This window comes from Sturnira hondurensis, unplaced genomic scaffold (genome assembly GCF_014824575.4).
Source record: "Sturnira hondurensis isolate 20B ecotype Veracruz unplaced genomic scaffold, ASM1482457v3 Scaffold0017436, whole genome shotgun sequence".
NCBI classification, from domain to species: domain Eukaryota; kingdom Metazoa; phylum Chordata; class Mammalia; order Chiroptera; family Phyllostomidae; genus Sturnira; species Sturnira hondurensis.
The window spans coordinates 11894076-11916267 of NW_028090067.1; the positions used below are offsets into that span (position 1 = coordinate 11894076).

General features: G+C 39.9%; 1 protein-coding gene across 2 annotated transcripts in view; it reads left to right on the forward strand.

Moving 5' to 3' along the window:
- The window catches only part of POLR3B (RNA polymerase III subunit B), a 108316-nt gene that overhangs the window by 35259 nt on the left and 50865 nt on the right, over positions 1-22192 (forward strand). For both annotated transcript variants that reach the window (XM_037068093.1, XM_037068094.1), the window contains 5 exons: positions 2577-2711; positions 11707-11868; positions 14837-15037; positions 16925-17087; positions 18312-18465. In XM_037068093.1, the coding sequence (XP_036923988.1) occupies positions 2577-2711; positions 11707-11868; positions 14837-15037; positions 16925-17087; positions 18312-18465 (815 nt within the window). The remainder of the gene's footprint in view (positions 1-2576; positions 2712-11706; positions 11869-14836; positions 15038-16924; positions 17088-18311; positions 18466-22192) is intronic.

Below are 22192 nucleotides of genomic sequence, written 5' to 3' on the forward strand. Positions count from 1 at the left end.
ATCAGGTGTCCTGGGAATGGGGCCCAGCAATCTGTTTAAGAAGCCCTCCAGTGGTTCTGATCCATGCTGAAGTTTGGAGACTGCCGCTCTCACGGTTTCTCCGAGACGCCCCAGATCTCTCTGTTCTCCAGTGTAATACTGGAAGGACTCCACAGGGTTTTGCTGGCAATGGTTCTGTGTCCTGTCCCGAGCTCTTTGGTGGGTCTTCTTTCCCTCCCTTTAGATAGTCTGCGCAGGTCACTATCCCACGGAGGGATGTCTGAACTGTTACCAGCACTCTACCAAAAAGTGGTGTCAGCCACTAGATTACAGGGTTTCAGTCCTCTCTGTCAGTAGGAAAGATGGGCTAAGTGTTAACTGATTTTTTCAGTTTAGACCTAGGGTTTACTTCTGTAGTAGTTGAAAGAGGAGGGGAGCCCTGGCTGGTGTAGCTCAGTGTATTGAGTGCGGGCCTGCGAACCACAGGATCGTGGTTCAATTCCCAGTCAGGGAACATGTCTGGGTTGCAGGCCAGTTCCCAGCAGGGGACGCACAAGAGGCAACCATACATTGATATTTCTCTCCTTCTCTCCTTCCCTTCCCCTCTAAAGATAAGTAAATAAAATCTTTTAAAAAACCCTTTATTTAAAAAAGATGAAAAAAAGAGGAGGGGAGTTGAGATGAGTTCTGGTTCAAGTACTTTTATAAAGTTCTGTGAGGCGTCTGCCAGTATTCCTGCAAAATGAAAATATGAAATGGACTTGTGAGGGGGAAGGGACTAGTTAGTCAGAGAACATGTATGAATGACCCATGGGCATGGACAACAGTGTGGGGATTGACTGTGGGGGTGGGGGGTGGGCTGGGCGGAGGAGGGAAAAGGGGGAAAATTGGGACAACTGCAATAAAATAACAATAACAAAATCTTAAAAATAAAAATAAATAAATTTTAAAAATAAAAAGAAATTTTAAAAAGTTGAAAATTTTGTTAATGAAAGTTCGCTTCATTTTTTTCATTAATGAGAAAGGTAAATACAACTAAGACAAGTTACATTGTCAAATTAACTTGCCAGATTAACATTAAAAAAAGTAAGTTAGAGCTGAATGGAGGACCAAACACCTTTGGATATTAATTGAGATTATAAGTTACTTATAGCCGCCCAGACACTGGGCTTTTCTGCTCAGTGTTGTGGTTGTAGGGTTTTTGTTTGTCTGAAGATGGACAAGAGAGATTTTTCTTTAGAGAACTAGGGTTAGTCCAGCCTTGCTTACTGATGCCGTTGTTTTGTGAGCACGAGAGGACAGCCTCGCTTCTAGGGCTACCTTTCATGTTTAACCACATTCCGAAGTTTAACACATTTCTTTTGAGATATTCCAAAGTTCTCTATAATAAGAGTAGAATAAACTGACTTAGAGAAGAAATGAAACTTTCTTTGGAAGAGAATGAAGTTTTTGAGATATATACAGAATTGCTCACATCCTATATTATTTAATGTAATTCTTTAATTAAAATCCATGACATATATGAAGGAGACTAATGTTGCTAATGTTCTTTTAAATCAAGATTCCCTGAATTAATCCATCATAGTGATAAACTCAATAGGCTCTCATTGAAATTTTACTCAAGAGTTAAGGAAAGTAAAATGGAAATTTTATAATATGAATCTTCTATAGAAAAGTATATAAAATATTCCTCAGAATTGGCAGAAGATAATGCCATACTGTCAGACCATGCTCATCATTTTGGATGTAGGAAAAGGACTTACCTAGTTTCCTGAGGTTTTTGTCTTCCTATACAAACCAGTGCAATTATGTAACCATTTCTAATTTAACTTACTGATTGAGCCAGAGTCATTCATGTGGATTTCCAGGCTTGTATTAGAGAAGATTGACTAGAACATTTGCAGTGGATTCACTCATCAGTCTCTTCATTCACCAAGTACATATTTGAGTGCCAGACAATGTTTGGTACAATTCCTGTGATGTATTGTTGCATAACAAACATTTCCAAAACTTAATGGCTCAAGATGACTGTTGTTCTCTCTCATGATTCTGTGGGGGTTTGACTGGGCTCAATAGTGGGAGAAGGGAGGTTTCACATCCTGGGTCTCATAAAGTTGCAGACAGATAGCAGCTGAGTCCTTCGAGGGCTCCACCAGGCTGGCCATCTACAAATTTTCTCCCCTCGCATCTCTGGCTCCTCGGTGCTTTTACAAGGACCCCTTTCTCCCCAGCGGGGTGTCCTGGACTTCTCCCACGGTGCTTCAGCACTCTAAGGGGGTGTGGAAACCGGTAGTTTACAGGCCCACACAAGGGGATGATGGAGTCAACCTCTTAGTGAAGGACTGACGTGACACAGGGAGAGGCAGGAGCCGATAGGTCATCTTTGAAGACAGGCTGCCGCAGGTGCCGAGTGCAGCATGGAAGGGCCTCATCTCAGCTCTCAGGAAGTGTATAGACCAGTTGAATGTTTCCAAATAGCAGGAATCATAGTTCGTTATTTCCTGATTTAAATATTACAGCATTTGGTACTTTTCTTGAGGTAACTTGAATTATAATATACATTGTCTCAAAAACTTTCTCTAATTTCTGAACTCCAGGTTAAAGAGTTCAATTTCCGAGCCAAATGTATCTATACTGCAGTGATGGTGCGGAGAGTGATTCTGGCCCAAGGAGATAATAAGGTGGACGACAGAGACTATTATGGCAACAAGCGGCTGGAGTTGGCAGGACAGGTGATTTAATTATTTGTGCCGGAAGTCTTGTTTTCTTTAATAAAAATTAACTTGGTATTAATTTTAAATAGGAGAAGGAGATAGTTGAATGGAATATACGTTCATATATTTGAAATATAAACATTTCACACATGACTTAACTATCTCTCAAGAATTTCTTTATGAAAACTCTATCTTAAGTCTTTAAATATGTTATTAGTATGTTATCTATATATTTTGTTGAGATGTTTACCCTCATTCTGTGTAATGTTCTGTTTGGTTCATGGCTGATGTTAGCAGGTGAGTTTTGGCCACTTTCAGATTGACCACTATTCAGGGGAGTATGGGTATCCCCACCACCATCAATCCCAATTTTTACAGTTTTCAATTGGAAAAAAATGTGCACTTAAAAGAGTTCATTAACAAAAATGTTGGTTGTTTAGAGGAATAAGGAATGGAGTCAGGAGAGGGTAGAGAAGGAACTATCCTGTTGCTTAAAAAATTGAAATTAAATCAAGGGTTCCCATGTGCAAGAAAACATTGCTTTATAAACAATGTAAAGACATAAAAGGCATTGTGTTGACTAAAATGTGTAAAGACAATAGCTGCTAATTTCACACCCCATGGGATGAGGGAGCATAAATGTGCTTCGGCTTTAGATAACAGAGCCGCATCCACTGGCCAGGCCGGTCCACTGAGCCTTCCCTCAGTCTCGCTGCCACCTGAGGGCTGGCCGGCCAGCCGCCAGTAGAGGTGTTAACAAAACCTACCCATTTCAGGCTTAATCTCGTCACCTACCTTTTCTTTTTCAGGAATGTGTTCATTATTTACTGAGTATTACTCTATTCTTTGTCTCCAAATTTTTTGTTTCTAATGCAGCTTGCTTTGTAAGGGCGAGATAGGGAACGGCACCAAAATCCAGCACCCTGGAAAGCCAGGGATTTCCACCCAGTGACAAAAGAATGCCGTCTTGACTTCAGAGATTGCCTAATCCCAGCTGTTCTGATAATGTAATTAAGGCTGCCTAATGTCTTTAATTTTGCAACCAGTTTGTGTGAAAAGGAGAATTTGGCACTCTGAAGGCTTAAACACTAAATAGCAATCTCAAGACGCCTAATTAGAATTCTCTGACATTAAGCTAATTGGTGAAACTGTATTTCAGCAGCTTAACTTCTTTATTAATTTTTTAGGATTTTCATTGAAAATCAATTGATGAGCTGTCAGCATTTTTTCCTTAAATATAATGTGCTCTTCAGTGTTCCTGTCTTAAGCAGGCCGAAAGGCCTCGTATGTGCACTGAAAGGTATTGAATATTATCACCAGCATTCCATCCCTTTTAATCATTTCACTCTTGACCTACATCATGTGGCTTATTGTGTGACTTGGCCTTGTAGTGTCTCACTGCTCTGTGAACCAGAGAACATTTCTCTGAAAGTGAAAATTCAGGGGTGGAGAAATGTATTAATGAGGCAGCGGCTCTGATGAGTTTGCTCGCACTCCTTACCTGTTCCATAGCAGCATTCCTGTGTGTTTGAAGTGGGGGCTACAGCCAATTCAGCTGGGATCTAAAAAAAAAAACCCTGGTCATAATTGAGACACAAAAGTCTAAGTGTGAGGGACTAATTAAACTGGAGCTGAGCTTTTTTGGTGTTAAGGGCATTTGCCTTTTGTTCAGAATGCTTATTCAAGTTCCTTTTGCCAGTTTGTTTCCACAGGAAGTTGCCGAAATGGGCAGCTTCCTCCCTCCATCCCCTCTGCACCTGCCTCTATTCCCAGAGTCCTTCTTTCCATGCGTGAAACCGCTGGGTTGAGTGGAAGAAGGGAGTACGCGCCCAGAGGAGGAAGTTTTCCTTTTAGAACACTCCTGACAGGGTAAATTCCAGTCCGGCATCCTGGGTTTCCTGTCTGCAGAGTGGATTTTAGTAGAAAAGCGGAAGGCACGAGTGAAGTTAAGGGAAAAGCGTAATACCATATTCCACTTAGGAAATTCTTTCTTCAGTGATGGCTAGAGGGAAAGACTCATTTACTTTGAATAGCTTCACACTGAGTTAAAAAGCTCCCGTGGGTAATAAACATTCAAGAACATAGTATGGAATTTAGAAAATCTTTGGCTTACAAGAGTTCTCTGAATTTCAGAATTCCTATTTAAGTAAATAATTAGTGTGTATTTTCCTTTTTTACAAATATTAACATTATTATTTATATTGTCTAGTGCCCATATACAAAAGTTTCTACAGATAGGATTGCCTAAATCTTTAACTTAACTGGAGAATGTCAAACTAGTTTCCCAAATATTTGTTCATTGCATTGTATGCAAGTTGCTGATGATCTTTATCCTAGGACTTAGTATTAAACTTTAAAATTTTTGTCTAGATTATCTAATGGGTGTAAAGTGGCACCTCCTTCTGGTCTTAATTTGCATTTTCTTCATTCCTAATGAGATTAAACCTCTTTTTCCATATGCTCCTTGACTTCCTGTTTTTTCTTCTTTGAAATACTGTTTTTGTCGTGTCAATTTCCTTATGGATTTTGAGTTTGTTTGTTTTCTGTACATTTCGGTTCCTAGTTTTTTAGGTCAGTTATGTGTTGCTGATATCTTGTCCCAGTCTGGATTCTTTTTCTTTAAAAAAAAAAAAAACCTACTTGGTGGTATTTTCTGATGTCTGGAAGTTTATCATTTTAATTGTGGTCAGTTTTGCCAACCCTGTTTTTAAACACTGCTTTTTTTATAGTTTAAACTTATGTTTTGGTGTTTGTTTGTTAGCCATCTGGATCATTGGAATGAAGAAAACCATCCAATTTCAGTTGTTTTTCAAGTGAATAACAAGTCCCAGCACCATCTATTACATAGGCTTTCATTTCCTCAGTGGTCTAAAGAGCCACCTGTTTGATGTGAGAAGTTTTAATGTGTGTGTAGGTTTGTTTCTGGACTCTTTGTTGTGCCTACTGGTCACTTTGTCCATGCATTCATCAGACCATTCACCTTTTTTCAGGAGTGTCTTGTCTATTTTAGGGCCTTGGCTTTTCCATATAAAGTTTAGAATTAATTTTCATAAAAAATCTTTAAACAGCCCTGGCTGGTGTAGCTCAGTGGATTGAGTGCAGGCCTGCGACTCAGACGATCGCGGTTCGATTCTCAGTCAGGGCACATGCCTGGGTTGCAGGCCAGTTCCCTGCAGGCCAACTCCCAGCAGGGGATGCACGAAAGGCAACCATACATTGATGTTTCTCTCCCTCTCTCCTTCCCTTCCCCTCTAAAGATAAATAAATAAAATCTTAAAAAAAAAATCTTTAAACATGTACAAAATTTCAAATATATACAAACATAGAAGTAGCTATTGAAGTAATATTAGCCATGACTCGTGTGGCTCAGTTGGTTGGCTGTTGTCCCACAAAACAAATGGTTGCTGGTTCGATCCCAGATCAGGGTACCAGCCTGGGTTCCATCTCAGTTGGGGCAGGTGTGGGAGGCAACTGCTAGGTGTTTCTCTCACATTGTTATTTCTCTCCCTCTCTTTCTCTCTTTCTTCCCCTCTCTCTAAAAGTAAACAAACAAAATCTTTTAAAAAGTAAAATAATGTTACATTTTGAAATTTAATAGTAAGTATTAAAAATAGAATTAGATAATAAAATTCACCCCTAGATACCCATCATGCAACTTCAGTTATCATAAATAGAAGTTGGTCTTGTTTCGCCTCCGCCCTCTTTGACTCTTTCCCACTCCTCCCATTCCACAAATGGGGTTGTTTAAATGAAGCTGAGTCATCAAATCACTTTTTAAAAATTATTTATTTATTTTAAAAAACTTTAAATTACAGTGTACATATTACTTTATATTAGTTTCAGGTGTATAGTATAATGGTTAGACAATCATGTACTTTCAAAGTGATCCTCAGGATATTTCTAGTACCCACCTGGCACCATACATAGTTACAACAGTATCATTGACTATATTTCCCATACTGTACACTGTTTTATAACCCATAACTGTTTTGTAACCACCAATCTGTACTTCTCAATCCCTTCACCTTTTTCTCCAAGTCCTCCAACCCCTGCCCTCCACCCAGCCACCATCAGTCTGTTCTTCGTATCTACGAGTCTGTTTCTGTTTTGTTTGTTCATTTATATTGTTCTTTAGGCTCCGTACATAAGTGAAATCACGTGGTATTTGTCTTTCTCCAATTGACCTACTTCCCTTAGCACAATACCCTCTAGGTCCATCCATGCTGCTGCAAATGGCAAGGCTTCGTTCTTTTTAATGGCTGAGTGGTAGTCCATTGTATGTGTGCACCACTGCTTTTTATCCGCTTGTCTGTTGGTGGGCACTTGGGCTGCTTCCATAGCTTGGCTGTTGTAAATAATACTACAGTGAACGTAGGGGTGCGTGTATTCTTTTGAATTAGTGTTTTGGGTTCTTTTGAACACGTACCCAGAAGTGGAATTGCTGGGTCATAAGACAGTTGCATTTTTAATTTTTGAGATACCTCCATACTATTTCTACGGTGGCTGCACCAGTCTGCGTCCCACCAGACACAGTCCTCCACATTTTTGCTAACACTTGTTTGTAGATTTGTTGATGGTAGCCATTCTGACAGGTTCAGTGAGGTGGTGTCTCATTGTGGTTTTAATTGTATTTCTCTGATGATTAGTGACCTTGAGCATCTTTTCCTAAGTTTGTTGGCTATCTGTGTGTCTTCCTTGGGGAAGTGTCATATATGTCCTTCATCCATTTTTTAAGTTGGAGCATTTGGCTTTTTAGCGTTGAGTTTTAGAAGTTCTTTATAAATTTTAGATATGAAACCCTTATTAGATGTATCATTGGTAAATATCTTCTTCCATTCAGTGAGTTGTCTTTTCATTTTGATGGTTCTTTACTGTGCAAAAATTTTAGTTTGATATAGTCCCATTTTTTTCTTTTGTTTCTCTTGCCTGAGGAGGTATTTCAGAAAAAAACACTACTACGAGAAATGGCTGAGATTTTTTATCCCTACCTGAGAACATGCCAACTGATTTTAGAGAGAGAGAGAGGAACAGATACATTGATGTGGTAGAGAAAGATTGATTGGTTGTCCCTTGCACGCACCCTGATTGGGGACCAAATTTGCAACCCAGGCATGTGCCCTGACTAGGAATTGAACCTGTGTGACCTTTTGGTTTATGGGATGATGCTCCAACCAACTGAGCCACACCAACCACAGCTGAAATGTCTGAGATTTTACTTCCTATGTTTTCTTCTAGGATTATTATGGTATGGAGTCTGACATTTAAGTCCTTAATTCATTTTAAGTATATTCTTGTATGTGATGTAGGAAGATAGTCTAGTTTTATATTTACTTTTTGCATGTCTTCAATTTTCCCAACACCATTTATTGAATAGATTGTTTTTTCCCCCTTCTATGTTCTTGCCTATTAATTGACCATACAGGCATGGGTTTATTTCTGGGCTCTATTCTGTCCATTGATCTATATGTCTATTTTTATGCCAGTACCATGCTGTTTTGATTACTCTGGCCTGTCTAGTTTGCTATTAAGTAGCATAATTTCCTCCAACTTAGTTCTTCAAGATTGTTGTAGTATTCAGGGTCTTTTGTCATTCTCTGTAAATTTTTGCATTATTGATTCTAGTTCTGTGAAATATGCCATTGGTATTTTTATAGGAATTGCATTGAGCCTATAGATTGCTTTGGGTAATACAGATATTTTAACAATGTTGATTTTTCCTATCCATAAACACAGTATATGCTTCCATTTATTTGTGTCTTCAGTTTCTCTTTTCAATGTCTTCCAGTTTTTCAAGTACAGGTCTTTTCCTACCTTGGTTAAATTTATTCCTTAGGTTTTTTGTTTTGTTTTGTTTTGTTTTTATATAATTCTAAATGAGATTGTTTTCCTGGTTTCCCTTTCTGGTAGTTTATTATTGGTGTATAATTGTTAGAGATTTATTTTGTATACTGCCATTTTATTGAACTTATTTATTAGTTCTAGTAGTTTTTCTGGTGGGATCTTTAGGATGTCAAATTATTTCAATATCTCAGATAGCAAATCACATTCTGTAAATACTTTAAAACGTATATCTAAAAGATAGGACTTCTAAGAATTAAAACACCATTTTCACACCTAAACTTTTTAAAGAATGATTGCTTTAAATCATCAAGGATTCATTATGTGTTTAAATTCCCCTGATTTCTTTATAAATATTGATGTTTTGCCCTGGCTGGTGTGGCTCAGTTGGTTGGAGCATTGTCCCATACACCAAAAGGTTTGATTCCCTATCAGGGCACATACAGGTTCAGTTCCTGGTTGAGGCGTAAATGGGAGGCAACCAGTCAGTGTTTCTCTCTTCCTTCCCCTCTCTCTAAAATAAATAAGTAAATAGACATATAGTTGTTTACCATATGATTGTTCAAGTAGGATCCAAACATGTCTCTTATATTGTTTGGTTGATATGTCTCTTACATTCTTTTTGATCTGTAGGTTTTTCCTCTGTATGTGTTTGAAAAAAACTGGACCTTTTTTTTAACAAAGATTTTATTTATCTTCGGAGGGGAAGGGAAGGAGAGAGGGAGAGAAATATCAATGTATAGTTGTCTCTCGTGTGTCTCCTGCTGGGAACTGGCCTGCAACCCAGGCATGTGCCCTGACTGGGAATTGAACCGCAGTCATCTGGTTTGCGGGCCTGTGCTCATTCCACTGAGCTACACCAGCCAGGGCAAAACTGGACCTTTTATCCTAAAGAATTTTCCATATTCTGTGTCCCCACATGATGGCATCCCTGTGGTGTGGTTTAACATATACTGGTGTATTCCTGAATATTTATCTGTTCTCTAAGTTTCTTGTAGTTAAAGTGAGAGGCTAGATCCTATTCAAGGCCTTTTTTTTCCCTTAAGATTATGTTTGGTTGTATCTACTTTATGTGCCCGTGGAGTTGATCACTGGGTTTAGATGTTTGGTGCCCTGATTCACCCATTATAAAGTTCCCTATCAGCCTTTCTCCTGATGGTTTTATTTGCTGCTGCTGCTTATTATTCCTTGGTTCATTGTTTAATTAGGACATGCAAAATATGATCGTTTAATAGTTTCATTCTCTCTGCATTTTTAAGCTGGAATTTTTCAATACAAAATATTTATTTGCTTCTCTTCGGCTATTCTAACACATAGTTTATATGGAAAATGCAGATGAACACATGCTAGATTTTTTTAAACCAGTTTGCAGAAGATCGATTTAGCTTTCTAGTTTCCCCCAGAGGTGCATGGTGAAGGGTTTTCTTTTCTTCTTTCTATCATTATAAACTGTGAGCCTTTAGCTTTTTTATTTAAATTTCAGAGTTACTTCATTTTTTAATAAAGCTTGCTAGTTTTTTTTTCTTGAGAGCACATTTGAATTTGTAGATCAATATCTAATAATGCTGTCTTTTTATCCATGAATGTAGTATATCTCTCCTATTGAGATTCTCTGTAATTTCTCTCATTAATGTTTTAAATAAAACTGTTTTTGTATATTGGCCTATATCTTATAAGCTTGCTGAACTCACTTATTCTGGTAGGGTTTGTTTTTTCTTTTTAATGATTCTTTGGGATTTTCTGTGTGGACAAACATGTTATCTGCAAGTAATAAAACATTTATTGCTTCATTCCAACATCCATATCTTATATTTCTATTGCATCCCCTGTTGCAGTGAATGATACCCCCAATACAGCGTTGAACAGGAATGGGCATTTTCTCTTTTTCACCAAATTTATAAAGGAAAGCTTTCAGTGTTCTGTCCTTCCCTGTGGTATCTGGGTCTTGCTTTGTATCAGTACAGGATCCTTGGCCCAAGCAGGTTTCCTGCCCTGCCCTAGGGAAAGATGGTTTTGACTTCTCTGCTTGCATCTGTCCTTGTACCTTTTCCTGGAATCAGTGGTCAGAGGCGTTAGCTGGCCTTCCTCCAGCAGTAGACCCCTGTTGCTCATTACCAGGTGCATGGCTAATGGTGGGTGCGGGGAGAGAGCCACTTCCACCCTCCTCCACCCTCCTCCACCTCATACAGCTTGGCTTCCACCCCTCCTCTCTTAGTGCAGGAGGCTACCTTTGCCTGGGTCCATCACCTGTCCCCTCTGCAGCGACTTAATGGTTGTGCTTATTGTGAGAAAAACTCCAGGGAAGTAGATTGGATCCCATTGCTTATTCCAACAAAGGGGTCTCTCTTGGGTCTTATTTCCTTTGCTTTACTCCAGTCTTCCGTGAGCACTCTTGGAAAAGAACTTGTGAGTGTGGATCCCCTTGTGTCTGGGGCTCTGAAGTGTTCTAAGCTTTCATAGTAGGCCACATTTGGCATTCGAGAAGTCCTTAACATTTTAGTTGATTTCTTTTTGTGTGTGGCAGACCTCTGCTCTGTCATGTGTCCCATCTGTCCTTGGAGAGGCATGTGCCCTTTGGTAGCTCAGTTCACCTGTCTGTTGCAACCTTACTTCTCTGTCAGAGTCAAGAAATTTATGATTTTGTAGTTGATTCATCTTCTTTGAAATTATGAGAGTGGGAAGGATGTTGACTTGTGGCTTTCTGCAGTGGAACTCTGACGTCTTAAGGTCTCTACTTGCTTTCCAAAGCCTAGCCTTCCTTCCACCTCCACTACTCACTTATTTCAAGAGATCATTGATTAATCCTGTTTTCAAATAACCTTAGAGTAGGGACTTAAACATTTGATTTTTTTCCCAGTACAGACTGAACTGACTCGTTTTACATTGTATTTTGGTCTCTACAGCATTCACATCACTCCCTGCTTATTCAGGCTTATAGAACCCAGGCACTGGCCTGAGGGCTGGCTCGATTTGCACTGGCCTGGAGAGCGATGAGTGAGGGTGGGTCATCAAACAGAGAAAAGTGCCTCTTTACCAAGTTGAATTTTAAAATATGTTTTTCAGTTTTAAGCTGTTTGTTCATTTCATTTTTAACAAAGTTTAATAAAAACCTAAAATGTATTAAATAAGCTGGTAATACATTTTGAAAGTTCACCATATGCCTTTTTTTCTTTAGCTTTTATCTCTCCTTTTTGAAGATTTGTTCAAAAAATTTAATTCTGAAATGAAGAAAATTGCAGACCAGGTGATTCCGAAGCAAAGAGCCGCCCAGTTCGATGTCGTCAAGCACATGCGCCAGGACCAGATCACCAACGGCATGGTGAACGCCATTTCTACCGTGAGTCCTCGGCCCCTCGTTTAGACTCTGTGAGTCAGCATCCGTAAATCTGTTGGGTGGAGTGGCAGTTTAAAGCACTCTAAGAATCTAGGTGAAGTGTGTGTGTGTGTTTTCAAGGATGCTCACAAGTTAGACATTTGCTATTTTGAAAGATAGTCTGCAGTTTAAGTGGTATCAGTATGAATTTTGTTGCTATATGACTTTACTGCCAAATTATAGTGCCTGTTATACAAGGCAATAAGAAAATAGATACACTCTTACATAAAGGAAAAATCTTTTAGTTTCACCATTAATTTTGTTTTCAAAATTGTTTGTAAACAATTGTTTTCGCCATTGTTTTCATGGATGTCTTACTGTATTTTTTCCTGTAATAAAATGGACATAGTACACATAGGTGTGTTAATGACAACTTGTGTCTGTAACAGTACAAAATGTTTCATTTTATTGTAGGTTTATATTCCTCAAAGGGCTATCAGCTCTTCCCCACACGGAGATAAACTCAGGATTTTGCAGCTGCTGTGTATTCAGGGCCCTGGCTGTTCATAAAGGGTTATCAGATAGGCCCTTGCTCCTTTTCTTAAAGTGTAACAACTATAGGTCTATCTGATAAAGTTTGGTTTACGTTTTGTGTGCCAGACATAAAATTAGTTTTATGGATGGGATTTTTGCCTCAACAAAAGACTAGTGTATTATTTCACGTTGGTTCCCTTAATGAAAGAATCAGCGGCAGACTTGCTGCAGTTCTCGGCTTCAGAAATTTGCAGGGCCTGTGAGCAGCCCTTGCAGTGGCGGTTGCAGCTAGCCCTGCGGAGGTCCAGGCTTTTGTGCTTGCTTAGGCACATGGAACTCTTGTGGCCCGAGTTTTCCTGACTTTAGATCCCTGGGTATTTGAAGAGAACCCTCCGGAGACCTCTTGAACACGCTTCTGTGAGGATTGCTCTTTCTTGCCTTCCGACTCGTGATTTTCAGGTCATAATAGCTGTTTTGAGTAGTTCTTTGCCCCTTAGTGATACCGCTTTACCTCCCAGAGAAGACTGATATTTAGAGAAATCACTAGTGGCCTTGTCGTAGGTGTCCTCCAGCCTGTGGGCAACCCGAAAAAGGCCAGCTTCTCTAATTCTTTGTTTCCCTTGGTAGAATATTTTCAACAAACGAATTTTCTCAGAGGAGCAGTTTTAGACCCCGTCTGTCCCCCTTCTCTCCCTTTTAATGCTCCTGCAGAATACAAGAGCACACTCTTTGGCCGAACATCTTGGCTTTACTCCCTACCTACTCCTCACTTGCCAGCAGCTGCTGCCTTATTTTAGTTCGGTGCAGAATATTTATTTACCTTACCCTTACTCTCTGAGCATGAATCAGTTTACGAGGCTCATTCTCATTCAAAGCATAAAATGAGTTAATGGAAAAAGCAGTAAAGACGTTAACTTGCGGAACAGATGTGTTTGCTTTATTCTTTGCTTTGTAATAGAGTTTCTTAGAATTTAGCTCTTTTCCATGTTATCAAAAACTTCAAGTTTCTGAAGTGATAGACTTTCACTATAATAATGGTCAAAACTTTAATTTGTGAGAGAGTGCCATAGTCACATATTTTAATTCAAACAGATCACCTTATCTGCTTCTTAGTCCTTAGCAGTTTTTCTACTAGGAGAATTTTTAATGCGAGATCCATGAGTCCCGCTCTGAAATTGAATTAAAAAATGTTGTGTTCATGACTGATGTGTATTTTTTTCGTAAGAATAGTCATAGCTTTTATCAGATTCTCAAAAGAAAAATACAAAACTACTGTGTGGCAGTTGCAATTTTTTTATGCTTTTGAATCAAAAAGATTGTTGAATTATTTTATATTTTGCTTTTCTCTGCATAGTATTTTCTACCATTAATATATGTTATCATAAATTTAAAGTTTGACAGTTCCTAACTTTTTTTTTTTAGATTTTATTTATTTATCTTTAGAGGGGTAGGTGAGAAGGAGAGAAATATCAGTGTATGATTGCTTCTCGTGAGTCCTCTGCTGGGAACTGGCCTGCAACCCAGGCATGTGCCCTGACTGGGAATTGAACCGCGAATGTGTGGTTTGCAGGCCCACACTCAATCCACTGAGCTACACCAGCTAGGGCTGACAGTTCCTAACTTTAATCTTTCAATTATCCTTGAGAATATTTAATAAGTCTTTGAGAATAATTAATACAACTATAAAATAATATATATAGTGATGGGCAGAAGTAGGTTTATGGTTGTTCACATGGAAACTAATACAATGATTAATAAATAATAATACAAGAACAAGCGTTCATGTACTCAAAATTGTAAACCTACTTTTGTTCACCCCTATATTTAATGCATTTAATACCTAGAACATAAAGTATGTTTAATGTTCAAGATATATTTCATATGCATCTATTTTAAGATTGATGTAATAGTCACAGAGGATACATAATATTTTCAATATGAATATACATTCAGTTTTTAACCTTAATTAAGAAGCCTACAGTTTATTCATTATTCTTGATAACTGCTATTAGAGTTATTTTGGGGTTGCTATATTTTCCTCTACTTAAGACTAATTTTTGGAAGACATTCAAATAATGGCACACTCCAACATGAAATTAGGTCTTTCCGCGTTATACTAGTTTTGCCTTAAATGTGTGTAGAAATTGCTTCTGTTTTCCTAGTCAGCTTATTGCTTCCGGTGGAAGTCTCTTGTTTGGGACATGATTAGTTCTTCAGAAAATAACCACTGGAAGAGCATCCCGAGATGGTTCATAAACACAGGTAATAGTAAATTCCTGGGAAACCCCAGCAGGTGACTTGGCTAGATTTTAATTTTGATTGTGACATTTTGATTGCTGACTACGTCATGGCTCTAATTTCAAACGTGTGATCCCTATGATGAACTTCTCAGAGTAACTTCGAAGAATCAGGCAATTTACGAAAGATCGAGAGTAGCCTGTCTTTCTTCTCTCTACAGGGAAATTGGTCTCTAAAGAGATTTAAAATGGACCGTCAGGGTGTGACTCAAGTACTGTCTCGCTTGTCGTATATATCTGCCCTGGGTATGATGACAAGAATCTCTTCTCAGTTTGAAAAAACAAGAAAAGTGAGTGGCCCTCGATCCCTCCAGCCATCTCAGTGGGGAATGCTCTGTCCTTCGGACACTCCTGAAGGAGAGGTAAGGTGCTTGAGTCTCTGCTGTGTCAGAGTTAGTATCTGTTGCTGGGGTTCTGCTTCTGCTCCCATTCTCCCAGGCCATATATTTTTGGGGGAATCAGCCACTTATGTGGTCAAGAAATATTAATGCAGCTTGTCAGGATGACATCAGTATCATTCCAGAATAGGCACCTACAGAAACATTTGATTTAGTATCTCACCTACGTAGAAATATGGTCCAAATTTTCTGCCTTGTTTAGTTAACCCAGGAATCCAACCATGCAATGGAGAGGAGACAGAATGTGAAGGAAGATTGAAAAACCCATTGCCTTTGCTTATGAGGAGCTCTTTTTACGCTTCCCCTTATTTTTTGAGATGTCCTTAGGGGACGTCACCGTTGCATTTGCAGCCAAGTAGGAGCACACAGCCCAGACCTAACATGGATTCCAACTCAATTTTGTAGGATACACAGGCACTTAACCTAAACACTAAACCAAGGGGTTTAAACGTGTTCATTTCCATGCATCTCCTACCTCCTGTATCATGGCCATTTCGCCTTCATGCTGACCACTGTTGGTTTCACTTGAGTGTAGTCATTCTGAATTGTAAACTTCAGAGGGGAGGGTCCTTGTTGCCCTCACCATTGCATCCCGAGCTGCTAGCACAGAGCCTTGCTCAGAGTAAAGGCTCCGTAAAGATATGTTGAATGAATAAATAAGTTAGTTATGACAATAAACGATGTAAGTTTCAACGTGTAGGAATTTCTTATGATTTGAGAGAGGTGAAAAATAGAAGTTCATGCAGGGTTATAATTCTTTAGAAAAGTACCATTCTCCGAATTTATCTTAAACCATATGGAAATTCACACTAAAATTATGCAGCTTGTTAAATTTGCATAACTTAAACATCTTGAGCTTTGAAACACTAGATTTCCCAAAGTCTGCTTCAGTTGACCTGATAATGTAACTACTTTGTGCATCACTACAGCAGGTGGCTGTTCGGAATGGAAAATATAATCTTTATGTGACACACATCTCGTTTTTCTATTTGCTATATTATATACTTATTTGTATTTCAGTTTTGGGGGTTCTTTTGGTTGTATAGATTATACAACCAAAAGTGTAAAATTGTTATATTTTCTTTTCATTTTGAAATAATTTTAGACATGCAGAATAGTTACAAAAATAGTGCAAGGAATTTCCAAAACCCTTCCCCCTCACCATCTCCAGATGTGAGCATCTTAGCTATAGCATGGTTCTCAACCTCGTGAAACTCCAGCTGGTGACTACTGCGCACTGTACACCTCCTTCTAATGTCATCATCAGTTGTCCCACTCGTGTCTTTCTCTGATGTAAGGTTACATGTTGCTTTCAGTTGGAAGGTCTCCTTACTCTGTTCATCTGGTGCAGTTCTTCAGTCTTTCTTTGCCTTTTATGACCAGGAAGCTTTATAGAATAGTGGCCAGCTATTTTGCGGCCTCTCATTTTAAGCCAGAGGTTTTATATTTTATGTATCCACATTTATCAGTGCTTTCCTTTACTGCTTGTAGACAGTGTCATCTTAATGACTGGGATGTTCTGTTGTTGGGGAGTAACAACTTATACAGTCCTTTCCCTCTGGGGGACAGCTTTGTGATGCTGTCATTATTTGCCATTTCAAATAGGCCGTGGTGAGCATTTCTGTGACTAAAGCTATGTTTGTATCATTGCTTGTTAACTTAGGACAACTTTCTGTGGATTAAAGGGTATGTATATGTTTAAGGCTTTTATATGGATTGCTAACCTGTCCCCTGCAAGGTTACATTGCTTTACATTGTCATCAGCAAAAAGTGTTGAACTATTTTTAGACACGAAATGTACTTCATATCACTAGTGTTCCTTCTTAGAAATGACTGTCTTTTGTGTTTCAGGCATGTGGTTTGGTTAAAAACTTGGCCCTTATGACTCACATCACGACTGACATGGAAGATGGGCCCATTGTTAAATTAGCCAGTAACCTGGGAGTAGAAGATGTGAATTTATTATGTGGAGAAGAGCTCTCTTACCCAAATGTGTTTCTTGTCTTCCTCAATGGTGAGCATATTATTCCACAGGTGACATGTTGATCCTAAACAGTCTGTGGGGGAGGGGGAGAATACATTATCCTTCATGTACTTAAAATACAAATGTACTTTAATCCTGGGCCTGGGTTGGCCTTAATTTAAAGGTAGAAAAATAGTAACAGAAACAGTTATGCCATTGGCTCTGGGCCATCCAGGTTCTGCAAGGGTACAGGTCTCAGAGCCACAGGCTAGCATTGCAGAGGCTGCTGTCTGTCCTTTTGCAGCTGCCGGCACATGCGCAGTGGAATGTCTCAATGTGCTTTCTTTAAGTTCAAGTTAGATATGTGAGGCATTCTACAAAAATGTGCAGACAGTGAGTTGGCTTATATTCAGTCACCTGATAATAGATTGTCAACAGCCTGTGGCAAGAGAGTTCCTTTTCTTCCACTCATGCTCTAGTTACTTCTTTCGCCTGCCCCTTCCCACCCACTTCAGGGTGTTCTGAAGGCTCATCAGTAGGTGTACCTTGTTCTGTTGACTTGAGATTCGGTGCTCCGGGTGCCTGCCCTCTCACCGTTGTGTTCCATGTGCTCATGGTGACCACTTAGCTCTCACACTCTTCTTCCTCCCCTCTGCCAGGCATTAATCCTTCCTCCTCCTGTGCGAGGCATGGGCCAGTGAGTAGGAAAACAGGGCCGTTGACTGCCTGCCTCACTCAGTGTATTCCAGGGGCCGACACTGAGAGACCCAGTCCTTTTCACTTGCAGCGGTACCTGTCTGAATCCTCAGGCTAACCCTGGGAGGCGAATTCACTTTCCTTACTTCGCAGATGATCACAACAAGCTATTTAATGACAGCAGTTATTAGGTACTAGGCAGAGTTCTAAGTGCTTTACATAAGATCAACTCATTTAACCTTCACATTGGCCCTTTGGAAATGATAGAGCCAGTATTCAAACCCAGGGGGTCTGGACCCCAAGTTTATGCCCCCAGCATGGTGCTGACAGATGAGGGAAATGAGACTGACTTTTCCAGGGTTGCTCTTGCATCATCTGGTAAGGCTGGCCCTAGTCCCTCGGACTGCCTTTAACGTTCCACTGTGTGGCTTCTCTACAGCCCTGTCTGTGGGCTGGAGGCACTACTGGTATTTTCAAATGACTACTCAGTGCTGCTTATCCTTTTTACTGAGTGTGTAATTTAAATCCTTTAGGATTTATTTATTTTTTTCTGTCTCAGATATTCTTCTTTCTGCTTAGGTAACATCCTGGGTGTCATTCGAGACCATAAAAAACTAGTGAATACATTCCGACTGATGCGGAGAGCAGGATACATCAATGAGTTTGTTTCCATCTCAACAAACCTCACAGACCGTTGTGTCTACATTTCCTCTGATGGAGGAAGGTTGTGCAGGTATGAGTTGCTGAAAAGAGTCATTGAGAATCTCTTTATGTTCATTTTTGAAAGAAACACTTTATTTTTGAATCCGCTTTAACTAACTTTCATTGTTAAGATAAGTTTCATTCAGTTAGCAAACACCTCATGAATATGCATTCTCAGTACTGGGGATTTAAAGATTAATGACAGCTTCTGCCCTCAGAGAGCTCAGTCTGTGGGCAAATGCAGAATTGATACTAATAACAATCAGCCATGTTAGTAGTAAGTGATAGCCATTATTTATTATTTTAATGAATATATTACATGTAAGGCTTTAACTGCATTCAACCCTTTATGGTTCAACTATTATTTTCATTTAACAAATGAGGAACTAGGGGTTTGTGAAACTAACTAACTTACCCAAAGCTAGCTACTGGTGGAGTTTGCTTTTTACTCAAAAATTTTTAGAGTTTGTTAGACTCTAACAATTATGATTTTATCCACTGCATTCTGTTGCTGTGAACTGAGTGTTAAAGGATATGTAAGATTATAGTGCTTTTAAGATTTTTTAAAATATATTTTATTGATTATGCTATTACAGTTGTCCCATATACCCCCTTTCATTCCCCTCTACCCTGCACACCCTCTTTCACCCACATTCCCTCCTTTAGTTCATGTCCATGTGTCTTAAGGTCTTTAGCTTCTGTATTTCCCATACTATTCTTGCCCTCCCCCCGTCTATTTTCTACCTACCGTCTGTGCTACTTATTCTCTGTACCTTTTCCCCCTCTCTCCTCCTCCCACTTCCCTGTTGCTAGCCCTCCATGTGATCTCCATTTCTGTGATTCTATTCCCATTCTAGTTGTTTCCTTAGTTTCTGTTTTTTTGTTGTTGTTGTTTTAGGTGTGGTTGTTAGTAATTGTGAGTTTGCTGTCATTTTAATATACATGTTTTTTATCTTCTTTTTCTTAGGTAAGTCCCTTTAACATTTCATAAAATAAGGGCTTAGTGATGATGAACTCCTTTAACTTGACCTTATCTGAGAAGTACTTTATCTTTCGTTCCATTCTAAATGAAAGCTTTGCTAGGTAGAGCAATCTTGGATGTAGGTCCCTGTCGTTCATGACTTGGAATACTTCTTTTCAGCCCCTTCTTGCCTGTAAGGTCTCTTTTGAGAAATCAGCTGACAGTCTGATGGGAACTCTTTTGTAGGTGACTGTCCCTTTATCTCTTGCTGCTTCTAGGATTCTGTCCTTCATTTTAATCTTGGCTAATGTAATTATGATGTGCTTTGGTGTATTCCTTCTTGGGTCCAACTTCTTTGGGACTCCCTGAGCTTCCTGGATTTCCTGGAAGTCTATTTCCCTTGCCAGATTGGGGAAGTTCTCCTTTACTATTTTTTCAAATAAGTTTTCCACTTGTTGTTCTTCCTCTTTCCCTTCTAGTGCCCTTATAATTCGTATGTTGGAACGTTTAAAGATGTCCTGGGGGTTTCCAAGCCTCTCCTCATTTTTTTGAATTCTTGTTTCTTCATTCTTTTCTGTTTGGTTGTTTCTTTCTTCCTTCTGGTTCACTCCATTAATTTGAGTCCCAGTTTTCTTCCATCACTATTGGTTCCCTGTGCATTTTCCTTCATTTCACTTAGTGTAACCTTCCTTTTTTCGTCTAATTTGCAACCAAATTCAACCAGTTCTGTGAGCATCCTGGTCACCAGTGCTTTGAACTGTGCATCTGATAGGTAGGCTATCTGTTCATTGCTTAGTTGTATTTGCTGTGGAGCTTTGATCTGTTCTTCTGTTTGGGCCATTTTTCTGTCTTGTCACACCTGTTACATATGAGGGGCGGAGCCTTAGGTGTTCACGGGGGCAGGTCAAACCAGTTCCTGGGTTGTGATGCTGTACATGGGGGCAGAGTCCAAGAGGGAACAGTGGCTCTTCCTCTGCTCTCTCACAGATTTCAGTCCCCTCTTCCGCTTCCCCCAAGCAAATTAGGCCCTTCTGGTGCTGATTCTTGTGTGGGTGGGCTTGTGTACATTCCAGGACCCTATGGGTCTCTCCTTTCCTGTGTGGCTGGAAGTCTCCCTGCATCTCAACCCCTACAGGTGTTTTCAGTTGGTGTTTTGAGGCTTTGTTTCCCCGTACTGGGACCCTGGGTTGCGCTGTCTGTCTTGCTCCCCAACTTCACCTGGTTTATCTGCGCGCAAATGTGGGACAGTCCAGTCAGCCTCCTTGTGTGCAATGCCTTGCTTCACAATGGCCGCCTCGCTGGGTTTGCCCATTGCCATCCCACGCCTGGGGTCTGCCCACTGCCAGCTTGTGCACTCAGGGTGCCTTGCATGCCCAGTGCCACTGCTTTTTGTGCCACGCCCCTTCTCCACCTGGCCACCCGACTACCCCGCCAGCCTGTCTAGATGAATGTATATATTTTAATTCCTCGGTTGTCTGACTTCCACACAGTTCAGTTTTCTGTCAGTTGTGGTTGTTATTTTGTTTCTAAATTATTGTCCTTATTTTGGTTGTGCGAGGAGGCACAACCAAAATAGACACACATAGTGTGTCTACCTATGCCTCCATCTTGGCTGGATGTCTCAGATTTTAGTACTTGGATGAAGGAGGGAAAGAGAAAGGCTGAGGAATGGCAAGAATAAAAAATACGCGTGTGGTAAGTGCCTCGTGGGAATCCTGCACACATCAGATGCTTACTTGTGTCTAGCCTGGTCCATGTATGGGTGGGGAAAACAATGGCATTTTCTAGGTTACTCTTTTTTTAGGATTTTTTTCTTTCCTTACATGTAATATAATATAGCATAGCCTAAAAAGAAAACTAGTTCTTATTTTTTTATTTAGAGGAAGTGGGGGAGAGAGAAACATCTACTTGTTATTCCACCTACCCATGCATTCATTGGTTAATTCCTGTGTGTGCCCCAGTTGGGGGATTGAACTCTCAACCTTGGTGCATCACGACAGTCCTCCAACCAGCTGAGTTACATGGCCAGGGCAAACTAGTTTTTTTGTTTTTTTGTTTAGAAATAACTTTATAATGGCATATCGCAAATCGGGCAGGAACAATTAGAATTTACTGAATAGCCCCAGCTGGTATAGCTTAGTGGATTGAGCGCAAGCCTGTGAGCTAAGGGATTGAAGTTCAATTCCCAGTCAGAGCACATGCCTGGGTTGCAGGCCAGTTCCCAGTGGGGGACACACAAGAGGCAACCATATGTTGGTATTTCTCTCCCTCTCTCCTTCCCCTCTAAAGATAAATGAATAAAATCTTTAAAAAAAGGAATTTACTGAGTAAAAGTGAAAGGTAACTATAATAGCCAAATGTGGTCCCTTCGTCTCCTATTCCTGCTTCTGTCACCACTTCTGAGTCCCTGAACCTGAACTCGACTGCAGCCCTTGAAGGTGATTTCCCTGAAAAGTTCACCCAGTTCATTTTTCAGCAACTTGTAATTGTGCAGCTACTCTTAACTATTTAAAAGCACTCATTAGTCTTCAAAGAGTCATTTGGATTTTAGGGTAAGGTGCATTAAAGTGTCTGGTGGTCACTTGCTTCTCTGTAAGAGCTGCTTGGTCAAATAACAACAGCCCTTGACATTTCGGTGCCACATGCCATCCTTTGTGTCCGTGTTTCCTGGTGGTGGTGAAGCCCTCAGAGGCAAACCAACACTGACAGTTACAGATTAATCTACCGGAACATGGAGACCAAGAGCTCTCTCCACCTCACAGCCACCACATTGCTAAAAATCACAAAGTCATTCTCT